Here is a 20,565-nt window from a genome sequence, read left to right on the forward strand (position 1 = left end):
GAGGAAAGGGGTAAAAACTGAGCAAAGAGGAAGGAACGCGGCCCAGGGCTAGGAAGGCCAGAAGAGATTTATGGATTTATGAAAGGAAGCAGGAGTGAGGAGGAAATGGCAGAAGTAAAGAGCAGGGTCAGAGGTCAGGGTTGAAAGAACAAAATGTGAGTAGAGTTGAAGATGACAGAATGTGAGTCTAGGTTTACTAGGAGAAATAGAAAAAGTCTCTTGGGGAGGTTGGCTTTAAGTCTCACCACCACCACACAGGTATTTAAGAAAACAAGAGGTTCAGGACACATCTCTGAAAGGTTTGAGTTGCCTTATGCAGGTGTGATTATAGTGGGGGTATAGGGAAATCTACCAGAGAGGTGGCTAGGGCTCAGAGTTATCCTAGGGGATAGGGCCTGGTATGTAAATCACCATGTACTCAACACCTAAGCACCAGGGCAGCTAATGCACTATTCAGTTAATCCTGGCAACAAACAGGCAAGGCCAGTATTCCTGTGCCACTTCACTTAGAGACGTGCAGCAAAGGGCTGAGGTCACATCGCATGTGGAGGTACAAGGCCTCAATTTGAGGCCCAAATGCCTCTGAAGTCCTCAGTATTTGCAAGTGCCTGCAGGCGTCCAACCTGGCTTTCAGAGCACAGCATGCTGAGGTTACTGCTGGACGACATCAAACTTCTGGACAGGCCTAAGTATTAACTTGAGGGGCTTCCTCCATTGACCAGGGGGTGTGCCACCTTCTGTAAACATCACCATCAACTGAAACGCACGAGAAAAATCCGACGGAAGCGTCCACTCTCATGGGTGAGAGCGGTGGGGGCACGCGCACTGGGCAGCCGCTCCAACGGCCACAGGACGCAGGCGCCCAGCGGTTCAGGGGCTCCCTGGGAGGCCTCGTGGGGCAGCTCGAGGGAGTGAGGTTGGGAGATAGCGGCAGGGGTGGGCGTCAAAAGGAATGACGTGGGGAGAAGGGAGAGATGGAGGCAGTGGATAGTGGATAGTGAAAATGGGAAAACTGGCAATTTTCATTTTCAAAATTATTTTTTTGAGATGTCATTCACATGCCATAAAATTCACCTTCTGAGGCCGCAAATTCAGTGTCATTTCGTACATTCTCAAGCCTATGCAACCATCACCATCATCTATCCCATCACGTTTTCATCACCCCACAAAGAAGCCCCCATAACCATCAGCAGGCCCTCTTCATCCCCTCCTCCTCCAGTCCCTGCAACCACACATTTCCTTTCTGTCACTATGGTTTTGGCTTTTCTGGACATTTCATGAAATAATACAAATGTGACCACTGTGTGGGGCTTCTTTCACTTAGCATAATGTTTTCAAGTTCGTCCGTGTCGTAGCGCGTGTCAGTACTTCATTCCTTTTTATGACCGTGTAATATTTCACATATACACCACATTTAAAATATCCATTCATCCATTGATGGGCATTTCGGTTTTTTACACTAATAATCTCCATTTATTGACAGTGTATTCTGTGCCAGGCAGCACCAGGCTAAGTTACTGACCTTATTTCACAGATAAAGAGGCTTGGAGAGTGTGAAGAGTTTGCCCAAGATTAAGAGCTGGCAATTGGGGGAACTGGGGTTTGAACTCAGGTGAACTTCAGAGGTAATAAATTCACATGACAGAACATTAGAAAAGGTACACAAGGGTATTCAATGAAAAGTCACCCTTTTCCCCACGTTCCCCAGCCACACATTTCCCTCCTCAGAGACATCTGCTTTTGCCGTGCCGTGGAATCTTCCAGAGAATTACTTATACCTCAACATGTATGTATCACAATTTATTGACTAATCTGTCCCACTGATTTGAAATGTCACTTTTATGGTATAATAGATTCTTATACGTACATATGTTACTCTTTTCAGAGCTGTCCTGACTCTTTTTTGCCTATCTTTTATGTTTGCCATTTCTCTGAACTTTTTATCTTCTTTTTGATTTAAAAAACTGTTTCCTTTTCTTGTTTGTTTCTCTTAAGGCATTATCCATTATGTTCATTCACTCGTATGATTTTATTTAATTTATTTCTGTTTGGCAGTGTCGGGTATTAGTTGCAGCACGTGGTCTCTTCGTTGAAGTGCGTGGGCTCTTTCTTGCGGCTCGTGGGCTCTTTAGTTGTGGCGCGTGGGCTCCCCAGCACGTAGGCTCAGTAGTTGCGGCGTGCAGGCTTAGCTGCCCTGCGGCATGTGGGATCTCAGTTCCTCAACCAGGGATCGAACCTGCATCCCCTGCATTGGAAGGCAGATTCTTAACCACTGGACAACCAGGGAAGTCCCCACTCTTGTATTATTTTAAATTTAGTTGGCTTTTCTGAATTTTTTTTCTTTTATTTTGAATTCTGTCCTGAGTTCTATCATCTTACCTAATTCTGGTTTATGCTGTTCGTTCATCTGATTTTTTATTATGGTAAAATATACATAAAACCAAATTTAGTATTTCAACCATTTTCAAGTATACAATTCAGTGACATTAAATACATTCACAATGCTGTGCAACCATCAGCACTATCCAAATTCAAAATGATTATGTCAAGGGCTTCCCTGGTGGCGCAGTGGTTGAGAGTCCACCTGCCGATGCAGGGGACACGGGTTCGTGTCCCGGTTCGAGAGGATCCCAAATGCCGTGGAGGGCTAGGCCTGTGAGCCATGGCCGCTGAGCCTGTGTGTCCGGAGCCTGTGCTCTTCAACGGGAGAGGCCACAACGGTGAGAGGCCCATGTACCACAAAAAAAAAAAGAAAGAAAGAAAGAAAAGAAAGAAAGAAAAAGAAAGTCTAAACCACTAAATTCAATCATACAGGAATATAACATTTAAAAAAAAATTTCTTTGGCTGTGCAGCATGTGGGATCGTAGCTCCCCGACTAGGGATTGAACCCATGCCTGCTGCATTGGAAGCGCAGAGTCTTAACCACTGGACCACCAGGGAAGTCCCAGGAATATAACTTTTAGAGGAGAAGTTATAAACCCCTTGGTTATATGAACTGCAGATTTTTAGTAAGAAGTCATGTATTTTAAACGACTTGGAGCTTTAAAGAAAGGAAGGAAGGAAGGGAGAAAAAGGGACTTCCTTGGTTGTGCAGTGCATATAATATCAAAAATAAATAAATAAATTAAATAAATTTTAAAAAGAAAAAAATGCTGAAATCCACTGACTAATTATTCAGGCTGTTATATCTCACCACTTCCAGATACATTCCTTTATAAACTTTTAGCAAAAAGTTATCTTATGTCAGAAAAAATGAATTACAAACTTTTCTCTTTTTCCAAAATTTGAGAAATTCCCCTACACTTCTACCTTCAAATTTTATAAAAACGGAAAAGTAGTGACAACCCTTATACTTATATCCAATTGCATCATCTGGCCACATGCCTTCTACATCAATCAAATAACTACAAAACAACAAAATTCGAGTCATTTGTAAATAAAAAGGAAAGAAAATCAAGTTTTTGCAAAAAACGTACAATTTCGCTTTACAAATATAGGTAGAAAAATCCTAAAGAAACATCAGCACATCTAATCAATAATTATTAAAGAATGATATACACCATGACTACAAAAAGGCGTTATTCCAAGGACTCAAGGGTAACGCAACTTTAGAAAATCTATTAATATAACTATTTACATTAATACAACAATTTAATTAATAAATGAAAGAGAATAAAATACAGGACCAAACTGGCAGATGGGAAAAAGTTATCTGATAACATGCAACAGTCAGTTTCGGTGAAAATGCTCTGTACGCTAAAAACAGGAGACTTAATAGGACAGAGTATTCATCAAGAACCAACAGATAACAAAAGACAAATTAGGATAAATATGAACATCACATCTAAAAAACCCTATCCAACCAACCATAGGAGCCAGAAACTTAGGAATCACCATCACTGACGGCTATTTCTCCCTCGCCCTCATCCTCAACCCACCACCAGTGCTAACAATGATACTGCCTACATACCTCTAGAATCTGTCCACATCTTTCCACCAAAATGACCACCATACCCTGGTCCCAGCCACCATTATGCCCAATTTCTACAAAAGTCTCCTAACTTGTTTCCTCGCTTCCACTCTTTCTCCCTGCAGTGCCTTCTCCACGCGGTAGCAAAATGATAGGTTGAAAATGCAACTGGGGATGTTCCACACACTCACCTTCAACAAAAAAAGTTCAACGCTTGTCTATTACTCTTAAAGTCTGAAACCTTAAACAGAAGCCTGCACGATCGAGCTCCTGGTGGTGTGGGCACTTGTGCTCTTAGCGGCTCTCCCCTCCAGTGCCGCCAGGGGAAAGGGCAGAAGGACGCAGAGGCGCTGCTGCCAAAGCTGCCGCCTCCTGTGGGAGCTGCACAGCCAGCAACCTTGCTCCACTTTGCTGGGCAGGGACCCCGTCCAGTACAGTTAGTTCCCCCGACAGCACTGGGGCCAGGCCAGGGGAGAAGGGCCAGCTGTCCTGCCAAGAAGCTCATCACCCTCAAGGCAAACACCTCCAACCCTCAGACCCCGGGAGATTCAGAAGCGCTAGACGGTCCAGGCTCGCATTCTCACCTGTGCGCCTCAGGGCGTGACGTGTACTCTGCGCATGCGCCACCCCTCCCTAAACTGTTGCGTCCCGCAAACGCAAGCCCATTGTTCGCTCACAGGTTGCAGAGCTATAAATACCGGCAACAGCCCAAACGGTGCGCACTTCGCTTTTGGCCGAGTTGGCAGCTGAAGGAGAGTGCTCGGAGCCCAGCTCTCTATCCAAGGACCGATCTCACCCAAGTTCTCTATGGGCAGTTACTTAGGTAGGCCCTGCCCCTCACCCGTGCCCCGGGCACTGGGGGACCAGCACCTGCCAGGAGGGCTCGGCTGCCCCCAGCCCGCTCCCCGCGCCCACCGACTTCCCGTGGCCGGCCCGGGTCACCCAGCTGTCTATGGCCGGCTATCCACTCGCAGGCCAGCCCACAAGTGTCCCGTGACTCTGCATCTGCGCTTTGCCACAGAGTCTCTGAGACCCCATTCTACCATCCCGCAGGCCCTGCGCTCCTTTCTGGGGGTCCGTATCTCCATCTGCAGGCGAGGCCATCGGAAGAAGGCGGTGATGGGTGCTCTCACCTCCATGATGTCCCGCAGCTCAGGGTCCGCAGTGGTCACAGTCACTGTCAGTGTGGCGCGGGGGCAGCCAGTGCCGCCCACGACGCCCAGCTGTGTCCCGAACTGCAGCACAGAGCAGACGGTGTTGAGGGCCCTGGGAGAGAGCGGGAAAGGGATGGCCAAGCAGGAGGAAGTCCCCATTATTATTGGTGGTGGTGCTATAACCACTTTACAGATGAGCAATCTGAAGGAATCAGATCGCTTTTTTCTTTCCAAAAGCACTTCAGAAATTCACTTTCGGGTAATCATTTTGAGGTAGGATGAGAAACCAGGCTTGAAGAGGGTAAAAATGACTCTTTAAATTTACCACTTGGACTGAGCTATATGTGAACTCTAGGTAAGAGCGTGGGAACTGCACGAGCAAAGTGAGACACTGAAGATCACAATGGTAATTAATAGCCGTACTGTTTTCTAACGGACAAAGAAAATGCCTATATTATAAGTTCTATTTCTCCTGCTTTCTGGCAGTGTCATGCTCAGAGCAGCGTCCTGGCAAGGAAGTCAGGATACTTAGGTTCTGAAACCTGGTAAGGATACTAACATAATGAGAGAACTTGAACAAGTCAACCTGACCTCTCTGAGCCTCCGTTTCCTTCCTCGTGAAATGAGACTGTGAAAATAGAAGTTCTCTAAGGCCCTCCTAGTTCTAAAATGCTTCCAGTCTAGGAAACAGCATAGAAGTCAATACTAGCGCAGGCTGAAGGGAAAGATAGGGCAGGGAGAAGGTTGCTTCCATCCTAGAGAACAACGTCTGAACCATACCACTTGGGTCTTCTGCCCATCTGTGCCCAAGATGGGAGCACAGGCAGTTAATACAGAAGAGTGTAAAACTGCTCAGTCCTTACAACCATCATAACTGTCTGATTTTTGGATTCTCAGTAAGTATTGACAGTAGAGGTGTCCTGATAGCAAGAACCTTCCTCAAACATAGTGAGAATTTATCAGTCTCCCTGATTTTTTCATCACCCCCTTGTTCTTACAGAAAATTGCCACAATCCATCTGTACTTGGAACTCTGAATTCTCTGCAGCACTCTCTTCCTGTGGTGAGCAATGCAGCTTCCCTAACAGCAAGTGTCTGCAACTTCTCCAGAGTCTCTGCTCCTGCCGTCAGTTCGGCATCAGCTACGGCCACCTCTTTCCAGACACACATGGGTAGTGCCTACCTTCACCAACATTCTAGCACAACTATGTTATCTGGAGTTACTGACCAGAGCCAGATCTCCACTTCAGCTGCTTCCTATCCAGGTGTTTTTGAGTGGGGCATCACAGGAAGCACTGAAAAGAATTCTTCTTCACTCGGAGACTTTACTCTGGCACTCACTGACCAGCACACAGCTGCTTCCTCCATGTTTATGGCAGCCCAGTATGATAAAACTGCAGACACCAATAACATGGCCCCTCTATATCCATCACTTTCTGCCAGCCTTGCTCAGGGAACACCATCTCAGATTCCAAATCAGGGACATAGCCTGTCACTTCCCTACCAGGAAGGAAGCCAGGTATATTACTATAACCACGGCACACTGGGGTCTTTACTGTATGGAGAACTTGGCTCCTGCCTGCAGTCCTATGGTTCTGTGTCATACACAGGAAGTAGGGCCTCTGTGCAACCAGAAATGGTAATGGTACTAAAGGAGATTCAGCCCACCAATATCTTACCACCAGCTTCCACCTCTGGAATCTACTACCCTGTGTCTGCTCACCACATCACAGAAACAAGTTTTCAAGGTGAGTACAAACAGCAAGAAAGTTGAACAATGAGGTCAGCATTCAAAAATGGGGTCAAATCTACAGCTGGGAAGTGGTGTATAGACAGGTAGAATTTAGATCCTGAGCCTTTAATAACCACTACCTTTGCTCAGGGCTGTCTGTATTTAGACTCTACATAAGAACACCTAGGGCTTCCCTGGTGGTGCAGTGGTTAAGAATCCGCCTGCCAATGCAGGGGACACGGGTTTGAGCCCTGGGCTGGGAAGATCCCACATGCCATGGAGCAACTAAGAGTAGCCCAGCAACTAAGAAGATCCAATGAAGCCAAAAAAAAATACATACATAGAATAAATAAGTTCAAAACATAAATAAATGAGTATAAATTTTTTCAAAAAGAACACCTACTGTAGGTGGGAAGGTGGGAGGGACACTGTAAAGGTCATCTATGCTACATGTACAAGAACCCCAAGAGCATACCAATAGGTGCCACATTTTTCACTGCTGTAGCCGATCATTCCCCCTGTACTACCACACTGTATCTCTCCCTTCCCTAATCTACTGCTAGAGTCTCTTTGGAAGGTGTTTCAGAACTCTTGTTATGATAGTGCCAGTTTAACTGTCCTCACTTCCTTAATATATACCAGGATTTAAGACCTTAGGGTCCGAGATCCTGTCCAGAGCAAGCAGGCTAAGACTCTGTCTTTGTTTATCTATTTCATCAGGAAGGGCTCTACTCCCTCTCCTAGTTCATGGTGTGAAGTGTCCTTAGCCTCTCAGGAAAGTGGGGAGAATTGAACGGACTCTATATGAGAATGCTAGGCTTTGTAAAACATTTCATTTTTGAAAAATAAGACTCCTTTTTTAATTGACTTATAACAATCCTATGAAATACAAAGAAAACCAAGAATCAGTGACAGGAAATGATCACCAGTAAGAATTACAACAGTCACCACTTATCTCGTAGCATAGAACACTGTCCATGATCCTTAAGAAGAGTTAGTAGAAATGCCTTGCCCATCTTGCCCCTAAACACCAACACAGCAATCATGTACCTTGAAAGGTACATGATTGCTGTGTTGGTGTTTAGGGGGAGCATCTCACTTACGAGGGACTGACTTCTACCTTGACTCCTTTGTAGGGATGGAGACTTCCCTGGTGATGAAAACTTCCCTGGGATGGCAACCTCCAATCCAGACATTTTGTGTGACACAAACTCAAGAACTCCCCGAGTCCTGCAGGAGCAGAAGTATTCAGATACTTGAGAGAAATCCACCACCCGAACTTGGGGACATTTCAGGGACAGCTCCAGTCCAGAGTGCCAGTAGTCTCCTGGCCCTGCCTCCAGCTCCAAGGCAGGGACAAATAGAGAGTAAGAACTTGGAGGATATTACAACCAAGCTTTCAAAGCCTCTGGATGCCTACCAGATCCCAAGAGAAAACCAAGAGCTTCCACTACTCCCTTCAGAAATCCCTGATATTCACCAGCTCCCGGGCTGCACTGACCCCGTCAGCCAAGAGGAGCAGCCTGGTTCTGAAAACGCTCATCTGGGAAAGGACAGCCTGAGTCTTGAGGACCTAGGGACACTTGAAAATGGGATGGAATCTAGCAGTGGTTTTGCAGACACTACTACACTGGCGGAGCATATTCACCTTCCCCAGCTCTTTAATTCATTGAAAGATCTTCATCAATCCAAAGGTCCCAACGTGATCAAAGCCAAAGACACCAGGGTCATTAAAGTGAATCAGGTGCAGGAAAAGCCAAGTGTCATAAAGGATCCCTCTGATCAACCCGGGAAGAACAAACATAAAGCCTCTGAGCCTATCAGTGGTGCTCCCAAGGCCAAGATCCAGCCCAAGAATCCACAGTGCCTGTTAGGGGGAGAAGTGGTTCTATGCAATGCTGCAGTCAGTGACAGGGCTCCTGTGAACACGGCCAAGCATTCTAAAGGCAAACCTCAGAAAGCTGCATCCAGAAAGATCAGCAAAACTAAGAGCCACGGGCAGGAAAAGACCACAAGGACCAGAGGAAGAAAGAAGGCTGAAGAGAAGAAGCAGTCAGGGAACAAAGTCAAGGCAGAAGAGAAGCCAACAATTCCCAAGACGAAGCGAAAGGAACACCAAACTGAGCTTATCCACGAGAGCATTAAAAAGCCTCGAACCTCCCTAGGCATGCGCATGCTGGAGTCTGTGAAGGTTTTTCATGCACTGGGGAAGAAGAATGATAAGAAAACTGGGCTCTCTTCCTGTCGGGTCTTGGGAAATTCAAGCAACCCTAAAGACCCCCAGCCACCCCCAGCTATCCAGCCATGGCGGCGTACCCCACGTGAGGGTAAGAGTCCTGAGAAAACTCAAGTCGAAGCCCAGAAACCAGACAGCAGTGCTGAAAAACAGTGTCCATCTCCATCCCAGTATGAGCTGCCTCCACCTGAGAAGGTCAAGTTTTCTGCCTGGGACAAGCCTCAAGCTCGACCTGCTCCTCGGAGGCCACAGTCTCTGGCCTCACATCGGCCTGCTGTGGCGGACCGTGCCCAGCCTGCTTCTTCTAACTCAGCTCAACCTGCTGCAGCCAGTTCATCCCAGCCAGCTCCTGCCTCTTTGCCAGGTCCTGCCAAACCAGCTCAGCCAACTGTGACCAACCCAACCCAACCGGGTTGGACCGCCCATATCCATCCTTGTGTCCCTCAGTCTGCTGCTCCTAGGCCTGCACCCTACAAAACTTCATCTTTCGCTTCTCTCCAGCGGGAGCCTCTTCCCCCTGCTGTGACTAAGCGCCAGTTCCCACCCAAGCTCCAAACCCCATTTCTACTCCAAGACTTCAGCAAGCAACGAAGACCATGGAGGGAACCCAACGTTTCTGAGCCAGTCATGTCAAAGCCCATCGAACTAGAGCAGAGACCAGAGCGGGAGGCCATGAAGAGGCGGGCTCAACAAGAACGTGAGAATGCCGCCAAATACACCTCTTTGGGGAAACTGCAAGTTTTCATTGAGAGGGAAAAAGAAATGGCAATTGCTGACTACTACGGATATTTATAGTAAGAACTGCTAGGATTGTTGGTGCCACCTTGGGTACCAGGTATAAATTTCTCTATTTATTCTCTAATTATATATTTCTCTATTTATTTCTATATATTTATTAAAACAATAAAACTGAATAAATGAATGTCATCGAATTAATAGACGAGTAATAAACCTTTTGAATTTTGAGATGCTGTTAACTGTGGCGTGCTTTAATTTTTTTTTGTTTTGTTTTGTTTTTGATGGGGTTGGAATCAAAGTCTGCATGAGAAAGGGAGGACTGAAAGTTGGATGGGAGAATGAAGGAAAGGGGAGGAAAGGGGTAAAAACTGAGCAAAGAGGAAGGAACGTGGCCCAGGGCTAGGAAGGCCAGAAGAGATTTATGGATTTATGAAAGGAAGCAGGAGTGAGGAGGAAATGGCAGAAGTAAAGAGCAGGGTCAGAGGTCAGGGTTGAAAGAACAAAATGTGAGTAGAGTTGAAGATGACAGAATGTGAGTCTAGGTTTACTAGGAGAAATAGAAAAAGTCTCTTGGGGAGGTTGGCTTTAAGTCTCACAACCACCACACAGGTATTTAAGAAAACAAGAGGTTCAGGACACATCTCTGAAAGGTTTGAGTTGCCTTATGCAGGTGTGATTATAGTGGGGGTATAGGGAAATCTACCAGAGAGGTGGCTAGGGCTCAGAGTTATCCTAGGGGATAGGGCCTGGTATGTAAATCACCATGTACTCAACACCTAAGCACCAGGGCAGCTAATGCACTATTCAGTTAATCCTGGCAACAAACAGGCAAGGCCAGTATTCCTGTGCCACTTCACTTAGAGACGTGCAGCAAAGGGCTGAGGTCACATCGCATGTGGAGGTACAAGGCCTCAATTTGAGGCCCAAATGCCTCTGAAGTCCTCAGTATTTGCAAGTGCCTGCAGGCGTCCAACCTGGCTTTCAGAGCACAGCATGCTGAGGTTACTGCTGGACGACATCAAACTTCTGGACAGGCCTAAGTATTAACTTGAGGGGCTTCCTCCATTGACCAGGGGGTGTGCCACCTTCTGTAAACATCACCATCAACTGAAACGCACGAGAAAAATCCGACGGAAGCGTCCACTCTCACGGGTGAGAGCGGTGGGGGCACGCGCACTGGGCAGCCGCTCCAACGGCCACAGGACGCAGGCGCCCAGCGGTTCAGGGGCTCCCTGGGAGGCCTCGTGGGGCAGCTCGAGGGAGTGAGGTTGGGAGATAGCGGCAGGGGTGGGCGTCAAAAGGAATGACGTGGGGAGAAGGGAGAGATGGAGGCAGTGGATAGTGGATAGTGAAAATGGGAAAACTGGCAATTTTCATTTTCAAAATTATTTTTTTGAGATGTCATTCACATGCCATAAAATTCACCTTCTGAGGCCGCAAATTCAGTGTCATTTCGTACATTCTCAAGCCTATGCAACCATCACCATCATCTATCCCATCACGTTTTCATCACCCCACAAAGAAGCCCCCATAACCATCAGCAGGCCCTCTTCATCCCCTCCTCCTCCAGTCCCTGCAACCACACATTTCCCTTCTGTCGCTATGGTTTTGGCTTTTCTGGACATTTCATGAAATAATACAAATGTGACCACTGTGTGGGGCTTCTTTCACTTAGCATAATGTTTTCAAGTTCGTCCGTGTCGTAGCGCGTGTCAGTACTTCATTCCTTTTTATGACTGTGTAATATTTCACATATACACCACATTTAAAATATCCATTCATCCATTGATGGGCATTTCGGTTTTTTACACTAATAATCTCCATTTATTGACAGTGTATTCTGTGCCAGGCAGCACCAGGCTAAGTTACTGACCTTATTTCACAGATAGAGGCTTGGAGAGTGTGAAGAGTTTGCCCAAGATTAAGAGCTGGCAATTGGGGGAACTGGGGTTTGAACTCAGGTGAACTTCAGAGGTAATAAATTCACATGACAGAACATTAGAAAAGGTACACAAGGGTACTCAAAGAAAAGACACCCTTTTCCCCACATTCCCCAGCCACACATTTCCCTCCTCAGAGACATCTGCTTTTGCCGTGCCGTGGAATCTTCCAGAGAATTACTTATACCTCAACATGTATGTATCACAATTTATTGACTAATCTGTCCCACTGATTTGAAATGTCACTTTTATGGTATAATAGATTCTTATACGTACATATGTTACTCTTTTCAGAGCTGTCCTGACTCTTTTTTGCCTATCTTTTATGTTTGCCATTTCTCTGAACTTTTTATCTTCTTTTTGATTTAAAAAACTGTTTCCTTTTCTTGTTTGTTTCTCTTAAGGCATTATCCATTATGTTCATTCACTCGTATGATTTTATTTAATTTATTTCTGTTTGGCAGTGTCGGGTATTAGTTGCAGCACGTGGTCTCTTCGTTGAAGTGCGTGGGCTCTTTCTTGCGGCTCGTGGGCTCTTTAGTTGTGGCGCGTGGGCTCCACAGCACGTAGGCTCAGTAGTTGCGGCGTGCAGGCTTTAGCTGCCCTGCGGCATGTGGGATCTCAGTTCCTCAACCAGGGATCGAACCTGCATCCCCTGCATTGGAAGGCAGATTCTTAACCACTGGACAACCAGGGAAGTCCCCACTCTTGTATTATTTTAAATTTAGTTGGCTTTTCTGAATTTTTTTCTTTTATTTTGAATTCTGTCCTGAGTTCTATCATCTTACCTAATTCTGGTTTATGCTGTTCGTTCATCTGATTTTTTATTATGGTAAAATATACATAAAACCAAATTTAGTATTTCAACCATTTTCAAGTATACAATTCAGTGACATTAAATACATTCACAATGCTGTGCAACCATCAGCACTATCCAAATTCAAAATGATTATGTCAAGGGCTTCCCTGGTGGCGCAGTGGTTGAGAGTCCACCTGCCGATGCAGGGGACACGGGTTCGTGTCCCGGTCCGGGAGGATCCCAAATGCCGTGGAGGGCTAGGCCTGTGAGCCATGGCCGCTGAGCCTGTGTGTCCGGAGCCTGTGCTCTTCAACGGGAGAGGCCACAACGGTGAGAGGCCCATGTACCACAAAAAAAAAAAAGAAAGAAAGAAAGAAAAGAAAGAAAGAAAAAGAAAGTCTAAACCACTAAATTCAATCATACAGGAATATAACATTTAAAAAAAAATTTCTTTGGCTGTGCAGCATGTGGGATCGTAGCTCCCCGACTAGGGATTGAACCCATGCCTGCTGCATTGGAAGCGCAGAGTCTTAACCACTGGACCACCAGGGAAGTCCCAGGAATATAACTTTTAGAGGAGAAGTTATAAACCCCTTGGTTATATGAACTGCAGATTTTTAGTAAGAAGTCATGTATTTTAAACGACTTGGAGCTTTAAAGAAAGGAAGGAAGGAAGGGAGAAAAAGGGACTTCCTTGGTTGTGCAGTGCATATAATATCAAAAATAAATAAATAAATTAAATAAATTTTAAAAAGAAAAAAATGCTGAAATCCACTGACTAATTATTCAGGCTGTTATATCTCACCACTTCCAGATACATTCCTTTATAAACTTTTAGCAAAAAGTTATCTTATGTCAGAAAAAATGAATTACAAACTTTTCTCTTTTTCCAAAATTTGAGAAATTCCCCTACACTTCTACCTTCAAATTTTATAAAAACGGAAAAGTAGTGACAACCCTTATACTTATATCCAATTGCATCATCTGGCCACATGCCTTCTACATCAATCAAATAACTACAAAACAACAAAATTCGAGTCATTTGTAAATAAAAAGGAAAGAAAATCAAGTTTTTGCAAAAAACGTACAATTTCGCTTTACAAATATAGGTAGAAAAATCCTAAAGAAACATCAGCACATCTAATCAATAATTATTAAAGAATGATATACACCATGACTACAAAAAGGCGTTATTCCAAGGACTCAAGGGTAACGCAACTTTAGAAAATCTATTAATATAACTATTTACATTAATACAACAATTTAATTAATAAATGAAAGAGAATAAAATACAGGACCAAACTGGCAGATGGGAAAAAGTTATCTGATAACATGCAACAGTCAGTTTCGGTGAAAATGCTCTGTACGCTAAAAACAGGAGACTTAATAGGACAGAGTATTCATCAAGAACCAACAGATAACAAAAGACAAATTAGGATAAATATGAACATCACATCTAAAAAACCCTATCCAACCAACCATAGGAGCCAGAAACTTAGGAATCACCATCACTGACGGCTATTTCTCCCTCGCCCTCATCCTCAACCCACCACCAGTGCTAACAATGATACTGCCTACATACCTCTAGAATCTGTCCACATCTTTCCACCAAAATGACCACCATACCCTGGTCCCAGCCACCATTATGCCCAATTTCTACAAAAGTCTCCTAACTTGTTTCCTCGCTTCCACTCTTTCTCCCTGCAGTGCCTTCTCCACGCGGTAGCAAAATGATAGGTTGAAAATGCAACTGGGGATGTTCCACACACTCACCTTCAACAAAAAAAGTTCAACGCTTGTCTATTACTCTTAAAGTCTGAAACCTTAAACAGAAGCCTGCACGATCGAGCTCCTGGTGGTGTGGGCACTTGTGCTCTTAGCGGCTCTCCCCTCCAGTGCCGCCAGGGGAAAGGGCAGAAGGACGCAGAGGCGCTGCTGCCAAAGCTGCCGCCTCCTGTGGGAGCTGCACAGCCAGCAACCTTGCTCCACTTTGCTGGGCAGGGACCCCGTCCAGTACAGTTAGTTCCCCCGACAGCACTGGGGCCAGGCCAGGGGAGAAGGGCCAGCTGTCCTGCCAAGAAGCTCATCACCCTCAAGGCAAACACCTCCAACCCTCAGACCCCGGGAGATTCAGAAGCGCTAGACGGTCCAGGCTCGCATTCTCACCTGTGCGCCTCAGGGCGTGACGTGTACTCTGCGCATGCGCCACCCCTCCCTAAACTGTTGCGTCCCGCAAACGCAAGCCCATTGTTCGCTCACAGGTTGCAGAGCTATAAATACCGGCAACAGCCCAAACGGTGCGCACTTCGCTTTTGGCCGAGTTGGCAGCTGAAGGAGAGTGCTCGGAGCCCAGCTCTCTATCCAAGGACCGATCTCACCCAAGTTCTCTATGGGCAGTTACTTAGGTAGGCCCTGCCCCTCACCCGTGCCCCGGGCACTGGGGGACCAGCACCTGCCAGGAGGGCTCGGCTGCCCCCAGCCCGCTCCCCGCGCCCACCGACTTCCCGTGGCCGGCCCGGGTCACCCAGCTGTCTATGGCCGGCTATCCACTCGCAGGCCAGCCCACAAGTGTCCCGTGACTCTGCATCTGCGCTTTGCCACAGAGTCTCTGAGACCCCATTCTACCATCCCGCAGGCCCTGCGCTCCTTTCTGGGGGTCCGTATCTCCATCTGCAGGCGAGGCCATCGGAAGAAGGCGGTGATGGGTGCTCTCACCTCCATGATGTCCCGCAGCTCAGGGTCCGCAGTGGTCACAGTCACTGTCAGTGTGGCGCGGGGGCAGCCAGTGCCGCCCACGACGCCCAGCTGTGTCCCGAACTGCAGCACAGAGCAGACGGTGTTGAGGGCCCTGGGAGAGAGCGGGAAAGGGATGGCCAAGCAGGAGGAAGTCCCCATTATTATTGGTGGTGGTGCTATAACCACTTTACAGATGAGCAATCTGAAGGAATCAGATCGCTTTTTTCTTTCCAAAAGCACTTCAGAAATTCACTTTCGGGTAATCATTTTGAGGTAGGATGAGAAACCAGGCTTGAAGAGGGTAAAAATGACTCTTTAAATTTACCACTTGGACTGAGCTATATGTGAACTCTAGGTAAGAGCGTGGGAACTGCACGAGCAAAGTGAGACACTGAAGATCACAATGGTAATTAATAGCCGTACTGTTTTCTAACGGACAAAGAAAATGCCTATATTATAAGTTCTATTTCTCCTGCTTTCTGGCAGTGTCATGCTCAGAGCAGCGTCCTGGCAAGGAAGTCAGGATACTTAGGTTCTGAAACCTGGTAAGGATACTAACATAATGAGAGAACTTGAACAAGTCAACCTGACCTCTCTGAGCCTCCGTTTCCTTCCTCGTGAAATGAGACTGTGAAAATAGAAGTTCTCTAAGGCCCTCCTAGTTCTAAAATGCTTCCAGTCTAGGAAACAGCATAGAAGTCAATACTAGCGCAGGCTGAAGGGAAAGATAGGGCAGGGAGAAGGTTGCTTCCATCCTAGAGAACAACGTCTGAACCATACCACTTGGGTCTTCTGCCCATCTGTGCCCAAGATGGGAGCACAGGCAGTTAATACAGAAGAGTGTAAAACTGCTCAGTCCTTACAACCATCATAACTGTCTGATTTTTGGATTCTCAGTAAGTATTGACAGTAGAGGTGTCCTGATAGCAAGAACCTTCCTCAAACATAGTGAGAATTTATCAGTCTCCCTGATTTTTTCATCACCCCCTTGTTCTTACAGAAAATTGCCACAATCCATCTGTACTTGGAACTCTGAATTCTCTGCAGCACTCTCTTCCTGTGGTGAGCAATGCAGCTTCCCTAACAGCAAGTGTCTGCAACTTCTCCAGAGTCTCTGCTCCTGCCGTCAGTTCGGCATCAGCTACGGCCACCTCTTTCCAGACACACATGGGTAGTGCCTACCTTCACCAACATTCTAGCACAACTATGTTATCTGGAGTTACTGACCAGAGCCAGATCTCCACTTCAGCTGCTTCCTATCCAGGTGTTTTTGAGTGGGGCATCACAGGAAGCACTGAAAAGAATTCTTCTTCACTCGGAGACTTTACTCTGGCACTCACTGACCAGCACACAGCTGCTTCCTCCATGTTTATGGCAGCCCAGTATGATAAAACTGCAGACACCAATAACATGGCCCCTCTATATCCATCACTTTCTGCCAGCCTTGCTCAGGGAACACCATCTCAGATTCCAAATCAGGGACATAGCCTGTCACTTCCCTACCAGGAAGGAAGCCAGGTATATTACTATAACCACGGCACACTGGGGTCTTTACTGTATGGAGAACTTGGCTCCTGCCTGCAGTCCTATGGTTCTGTGTCATACACAGGAAGTAGGGCCTCTGTGCAACCAGAAATGGTAATGGTACTAAAGGAGATTCAGCCCACCAATATCTTACCACCAGCTTCCACCTCTGGAATCTACTACCCTGTGTCTGCTCACCACATCACAGAAACAAGTTTTCAAGGTGAGTACAAACAGCAAGAAAGTTGAACAATGAGGTCAGCATTCAAAAATGGGGTCAAATCTACAGCTGGGAAGTGGTGTATAGACAGGTAGAATTTAGATCCTGAGCCTTTAATAACCACTACCTTTGCTCAGGGCTGTCTGTATTTAGACTCTACATAAGAACACCTAGGGCTTCCCTGGTGGTGCAGTGGTTAAGAATCCACCTGCCAATGCAGGGGACACGGGTTCGAGCCCTGGGCTGGGAAGATCCCACATGCCATGGAGCAACTAAGAGTAGCCCAGCAACTAAGAAGATCCAATGAAGCCAAAAAAAATACATACATAGAATAAATAAGTTCAAAACATAAATAAATGAGTATAAATTTTTTCAAAAAGAACACCTACTGTAGGTGGGAAGGTGGGAGGGACACTGTAAAGGTCATCTATGCTACATGTACAAGAACCCCAAGAGCATACCAATAGGTGCCACATTTTTCACTGCTGTAGCCGATCATTCCCCCTGTACTACCACACTGTATCTCTCCCTTCCCTAATCTACTGCTAGAGTCTCTTTGGAAGGTGTTTTAGAACTCTTGTTATGATATTGCCAGTTTAACTGTCCTCACTTCCTTAATATATACCAGGATTTAAGACCTTAGGGTCCGAGATCCTGTCCAGAGCAAGCAGGCTAAGACTCTGTCTTTGTTTATCTATTTCATCAGGAAGGGCTCTACTCCCTCTCCTAGTTCATGGTGTGAAGTGTTCTTAGCCTCTCAGGAAAGTGGGGAGAATTGAACGGACTCTATATGAGAATGCTAGGCTTTGTAAAACATTTCATTTTTGAAAAATAAGACTCCTTTTTTAATTGACGTATAACAATCCTATGAAATACAAAGAAAACCAAGAATCAGTGACAGGAAATGATCACCAGTAAGAATTACAACAGTCACCACTTATCTCGTAGCATAGAACACTGTCCATGATCCTTAAGAAGAGTTAGTAGAAATGCCTTGCCCATCTTGCCCCTAAACACCAACACAGCAATCATGTACCTTGAAAGGTACATGATTGCTGTGTTGGTGTTTAGGGGGAGCATCTCACTTACGAGGGACTGACTTCTACCTTGACTCCTTTGTAGGGATGGAGACTTCCCTGGTGATGAAAACTTCCCTGGGATGGCAACCTCCAATCCAGACATTTTGTGTGACACAAACTCAAGAACTCCCCGAGTCCTGCAGGAGCAGAAGTATTCAGATACTTGAGAGAAATCCACCACCCGAACTTGGGGACATTTCAGGGACAGCTCCAGTCCAGAGTGCCAGTAGTCTCCTGGCCCTGCCTCCAGCTCCAAGGCAGGGACAAATAGAGAGTAAGAACTTGGAGGATATTACAACCAAGCTTTCAAAGCCTCTGGATGCCTACCAGATCCCAAGAGAAAACCAAGAGCTTCCACTACTCCCTTCAGAAATCCCTGATATTCACCAGCTCCCGGGCTGCACTGACCCCGTCAGCCAAGAGGAGCAGCCTGGTTCTGAAAACGCTCATCTGGGAAAGGACAGCCTGAGTCTTGAGGACCTAGGGACACTTGAAAATGGGATGGAATCTAGCAGTGGTTTTGCAGACACTACTACACTGGCGGAGCATATTCACCTTCCCCAGCTCTTTAATTCATTGAAAGATCTTCATCAATCCAAAGGTCCCAACGTGATCAAAGCCAAAGACACCAGGGTCATTAAAGTGAATCAGGTGCAGGAAAAGCCAAGTGTCATAAAGGATCCCTCTGATCAACCCGGGAAGAACAAACATAAAGCCTCTGAGCCTATCAGTGGTGCTCCCAAGGCCAAGATCCAGCCCAAGAATCCACAGTGCCTGTTAGGGGGAGAAGTGGTTCTATGCAATGCTGCAGTCAGTGACAGGGCTCCTGTGAACACGGCCAAGCATTCTAAAGGCAAACCTCAGAAAGCTGCATCCAGAAAGATCAGCAAAACTAAGAGCCACGGGCAGGAAAAGACCACAAGGACCAGAGGAAGAAAGAAGGCTGAAGAGAAGAAGCAGTCAGGGAACAAAGTCAAGGCAGAAGAGAAGCCAACAATTCCCAAGACGAAGCGAAAGGAACACCAAACTGAGCTTATCCACGAGAGCATTAAAAAGCCTCGAACCTCCCTAGGCATGCGCATGCTGGAGTCTGTGAAGGTTTTTCATGCACTGGGGAAGAAGAATGATAAGAAAACTGGGCTCTCTTCCTGTCGGGTCTTGGGAAATTCAAGCAACCCTAAAGACCCCCAGCCACCCCCAGCTATCCAGCCATGGCGGCGTACCCCACGTGAGGGTAAGAGTCCTGAGAAAACTCAAGTCGAAGCCCAGAAACCAGACAGCAGTGCTGAAAAACAGTGTCCATCTCCATCCCAGTATGAGCTGCCTCCACCTGAGAAGGTCAAGTTTTCTGCCTGGGACAAGCCTCAAGCTCGACCTGCTCCTCGGAGGCCACAGTCTCTGGCCTCACATCGGCCTGCTGTGGCGGACCGTGCCCAGCCTGCTTCTTCTAACTCAGCTCAACCTGCTGCAGCCAGTTCATCCCAGCCAGCTCCTGCCTCTTTGCCAGGTCCTGCCAAACCAGCTCAGCCAACTGTGACCAACCCAACCCAACCGGGTTGGACCGCCCATATCCATCCTTGTGTCCCTCAGTCTGCTGCTCCTAGGCCTGCACCCTACAAAACTTCATCTTTCGCTTCTCTCCAGCGGGAGCCTCTTCCCCCTGCTGTGACTAAGCGCCAGTTCCCACCCAAGCTCCAAACCCCATTTCTACTCCAAGACTTCAGCAAGCAACGAAGACCATGGAGGGAACCCAACGTTTCTGAGCCAGTCATGTCAAAGCCCATCGAACTAGAGCAGAGACCAGAGCGGGAGGCCATGAAGAGGCGGGCTCAACAAGAACGTGAGAATGCCGCCAAATACACCTCTTTGGGGAAACTGCAAGTTTTCATTGAGAGGGAAAAAGAAATGGCAATTGCTGACTACTACGGATATTTATAGTAAGAACTGCTAGGATTGTTGGTGCCACCTTGGGTACCAGGTATAAATTTCTCTATTTATTCTCTAATTATATATTTCTCTATTTATTTCTATATATTTATTAAAACAATAAAACTGAATAAATGAATGTCATCGAATTAATAGACGAGTAATAAACCTTTTGAATTTTGAGATGCTGTTAACTGTGGCGTGCTTTAATTTTTTTTGTTTTGTTTTGTTTTTGATGGGGTTGGAATCAAAGTCTGCATGAGAAAGGGAGGACTGAAAGTTGGATGGGAGAATGAAGGAAAGGGGAGGAAAGGGGTAAAAACTGAGCAAAGAGGAAGGAACGCGGCCCAGGGCTAGGAAGGCCAGAAGAGATTTATGGATTTATGAAAGGAAGCAGGAGTGAGGAGGAAATGGCAGAAGTAAAGAGCAGGGTCAGAGGTCAGGGTTGAAAGAACAAAATGTGAGTAGAGTTGAAGATGACAGAATGTGAGTCTAGGTTTACTAGGAGAAA

General features: G+C 46.3%; 2 protein-coding genes across 2 annotated transcripts; both read left to right on the forward strand.

The window, feature by feature from the left end:
- The first annotated feature begins 576 nt into the window (after positions 1–576).
- LOC132501370 (uncharacterized protein C2orf78-like) lies at positions 577–9,887 on the forward strand. Its single transcript, XM_060116960.1, has 6 exons — positions 577–689; positions 4,651–4,794; positions 5,066–5,225; positions 5,481–5,544; positions 6,126–6,872; positions 7,993–9,887. The coding sequence occupies exons 1-6, from the start codon at positions 577–579 to the stop codon at positions 9,885–9,887; spliced, it is 3,123 nt and encodes a 1,040-aa protein (XP_059972943.1).
- An 870-nt stretch (positions 9,888–10,757) lies between these two features.
- On the forward strand, positions 10,758–20,066 carry LOC132501371 (uncharacterized protein C2orf78-like). Its single transcript, XM_060116961.1, has 6 exons — positions 10,758–10,870; positions 14,831–14,974; positions 15,246–15,405; positions 15,661–15,724; positions 16,306–17,052; positions 18,172–20,066. Exons 1-6 carry the CDS (start codon positions 10,758–10,760, stop codon positions 20,064–20,066), a joined length of 3,123 nt encoding a protein of 1,040 aa, XP_059972944.1.
- The last annotated feature ends 499 nt before the right edge of the window (positions 20,067–20,565 follow it).

This window comes from Mesoplodon densirostris, chromosome 14 (assembly GCF_025265405.1).
Source record: "Mesoplodon densirostris isolate mMesDen1 chromosome 14, mMesDen1 primary haplotype, whole genome shotgun sequence".
NCBI lineage: Eukaryota > Metazoa > Chordata > Mammalia > Artiodactyla > Ziphiidae > Mesoplodon > Mesoplodon densirostris.

What these genes read in the sequence shown, in the direction of transcription:
- LOC132501370 (XM_060116960.1), top strand. Translation starts at nt 577, where the DNA reads ATGCCTCTGAAGTCCTCAGTATTTGCAAGTGCCTGCAGGCGTCCAACC. An exon ending in ACTGCAGCACAGAGCAGACG is followed by an intron (nt 5,226 to 5,480) that starts GTGTTGAGGGCC and finishes TGTGAACTCTAG; the next exon opens with GTAAGAGCGTGGGAACTGCA. An exon ending in CACAATGGTAATTAATAGCC is followed by an intron (nt 5,545 to 6,125) that starts GTACTGTTTTCT and finishes TTGTTCTTACAG; the next exon opens with AAAATTGCCACAATCCATCT.
- LOC132501371 (XM_060116961.1), top strand. Translation starts at nt 10,758, where the DNA reads ATGCCTCTGAAGTCCTCAGTATTTGCAAGTGCCTGCAGGCGTCCAACC. An exon ending in CACAATGGTAATTAATAGCC is followed by an intron (nt 15,725 to 16,305) that starts GTACTGTTTTCT and finishes TTGTTCTTACAG; the next exon opens with AAAATTGCCACAATCCATCT. An exon ending in CACAGAAACAAGTTTTCAAG is followed by an intron (nt 17,053 to 18,171) that starts GTGAGTACAAAC and finishes ACTCCTTTGTAG; the next exon opens with GGATGGAGACTTCCCTGGTG.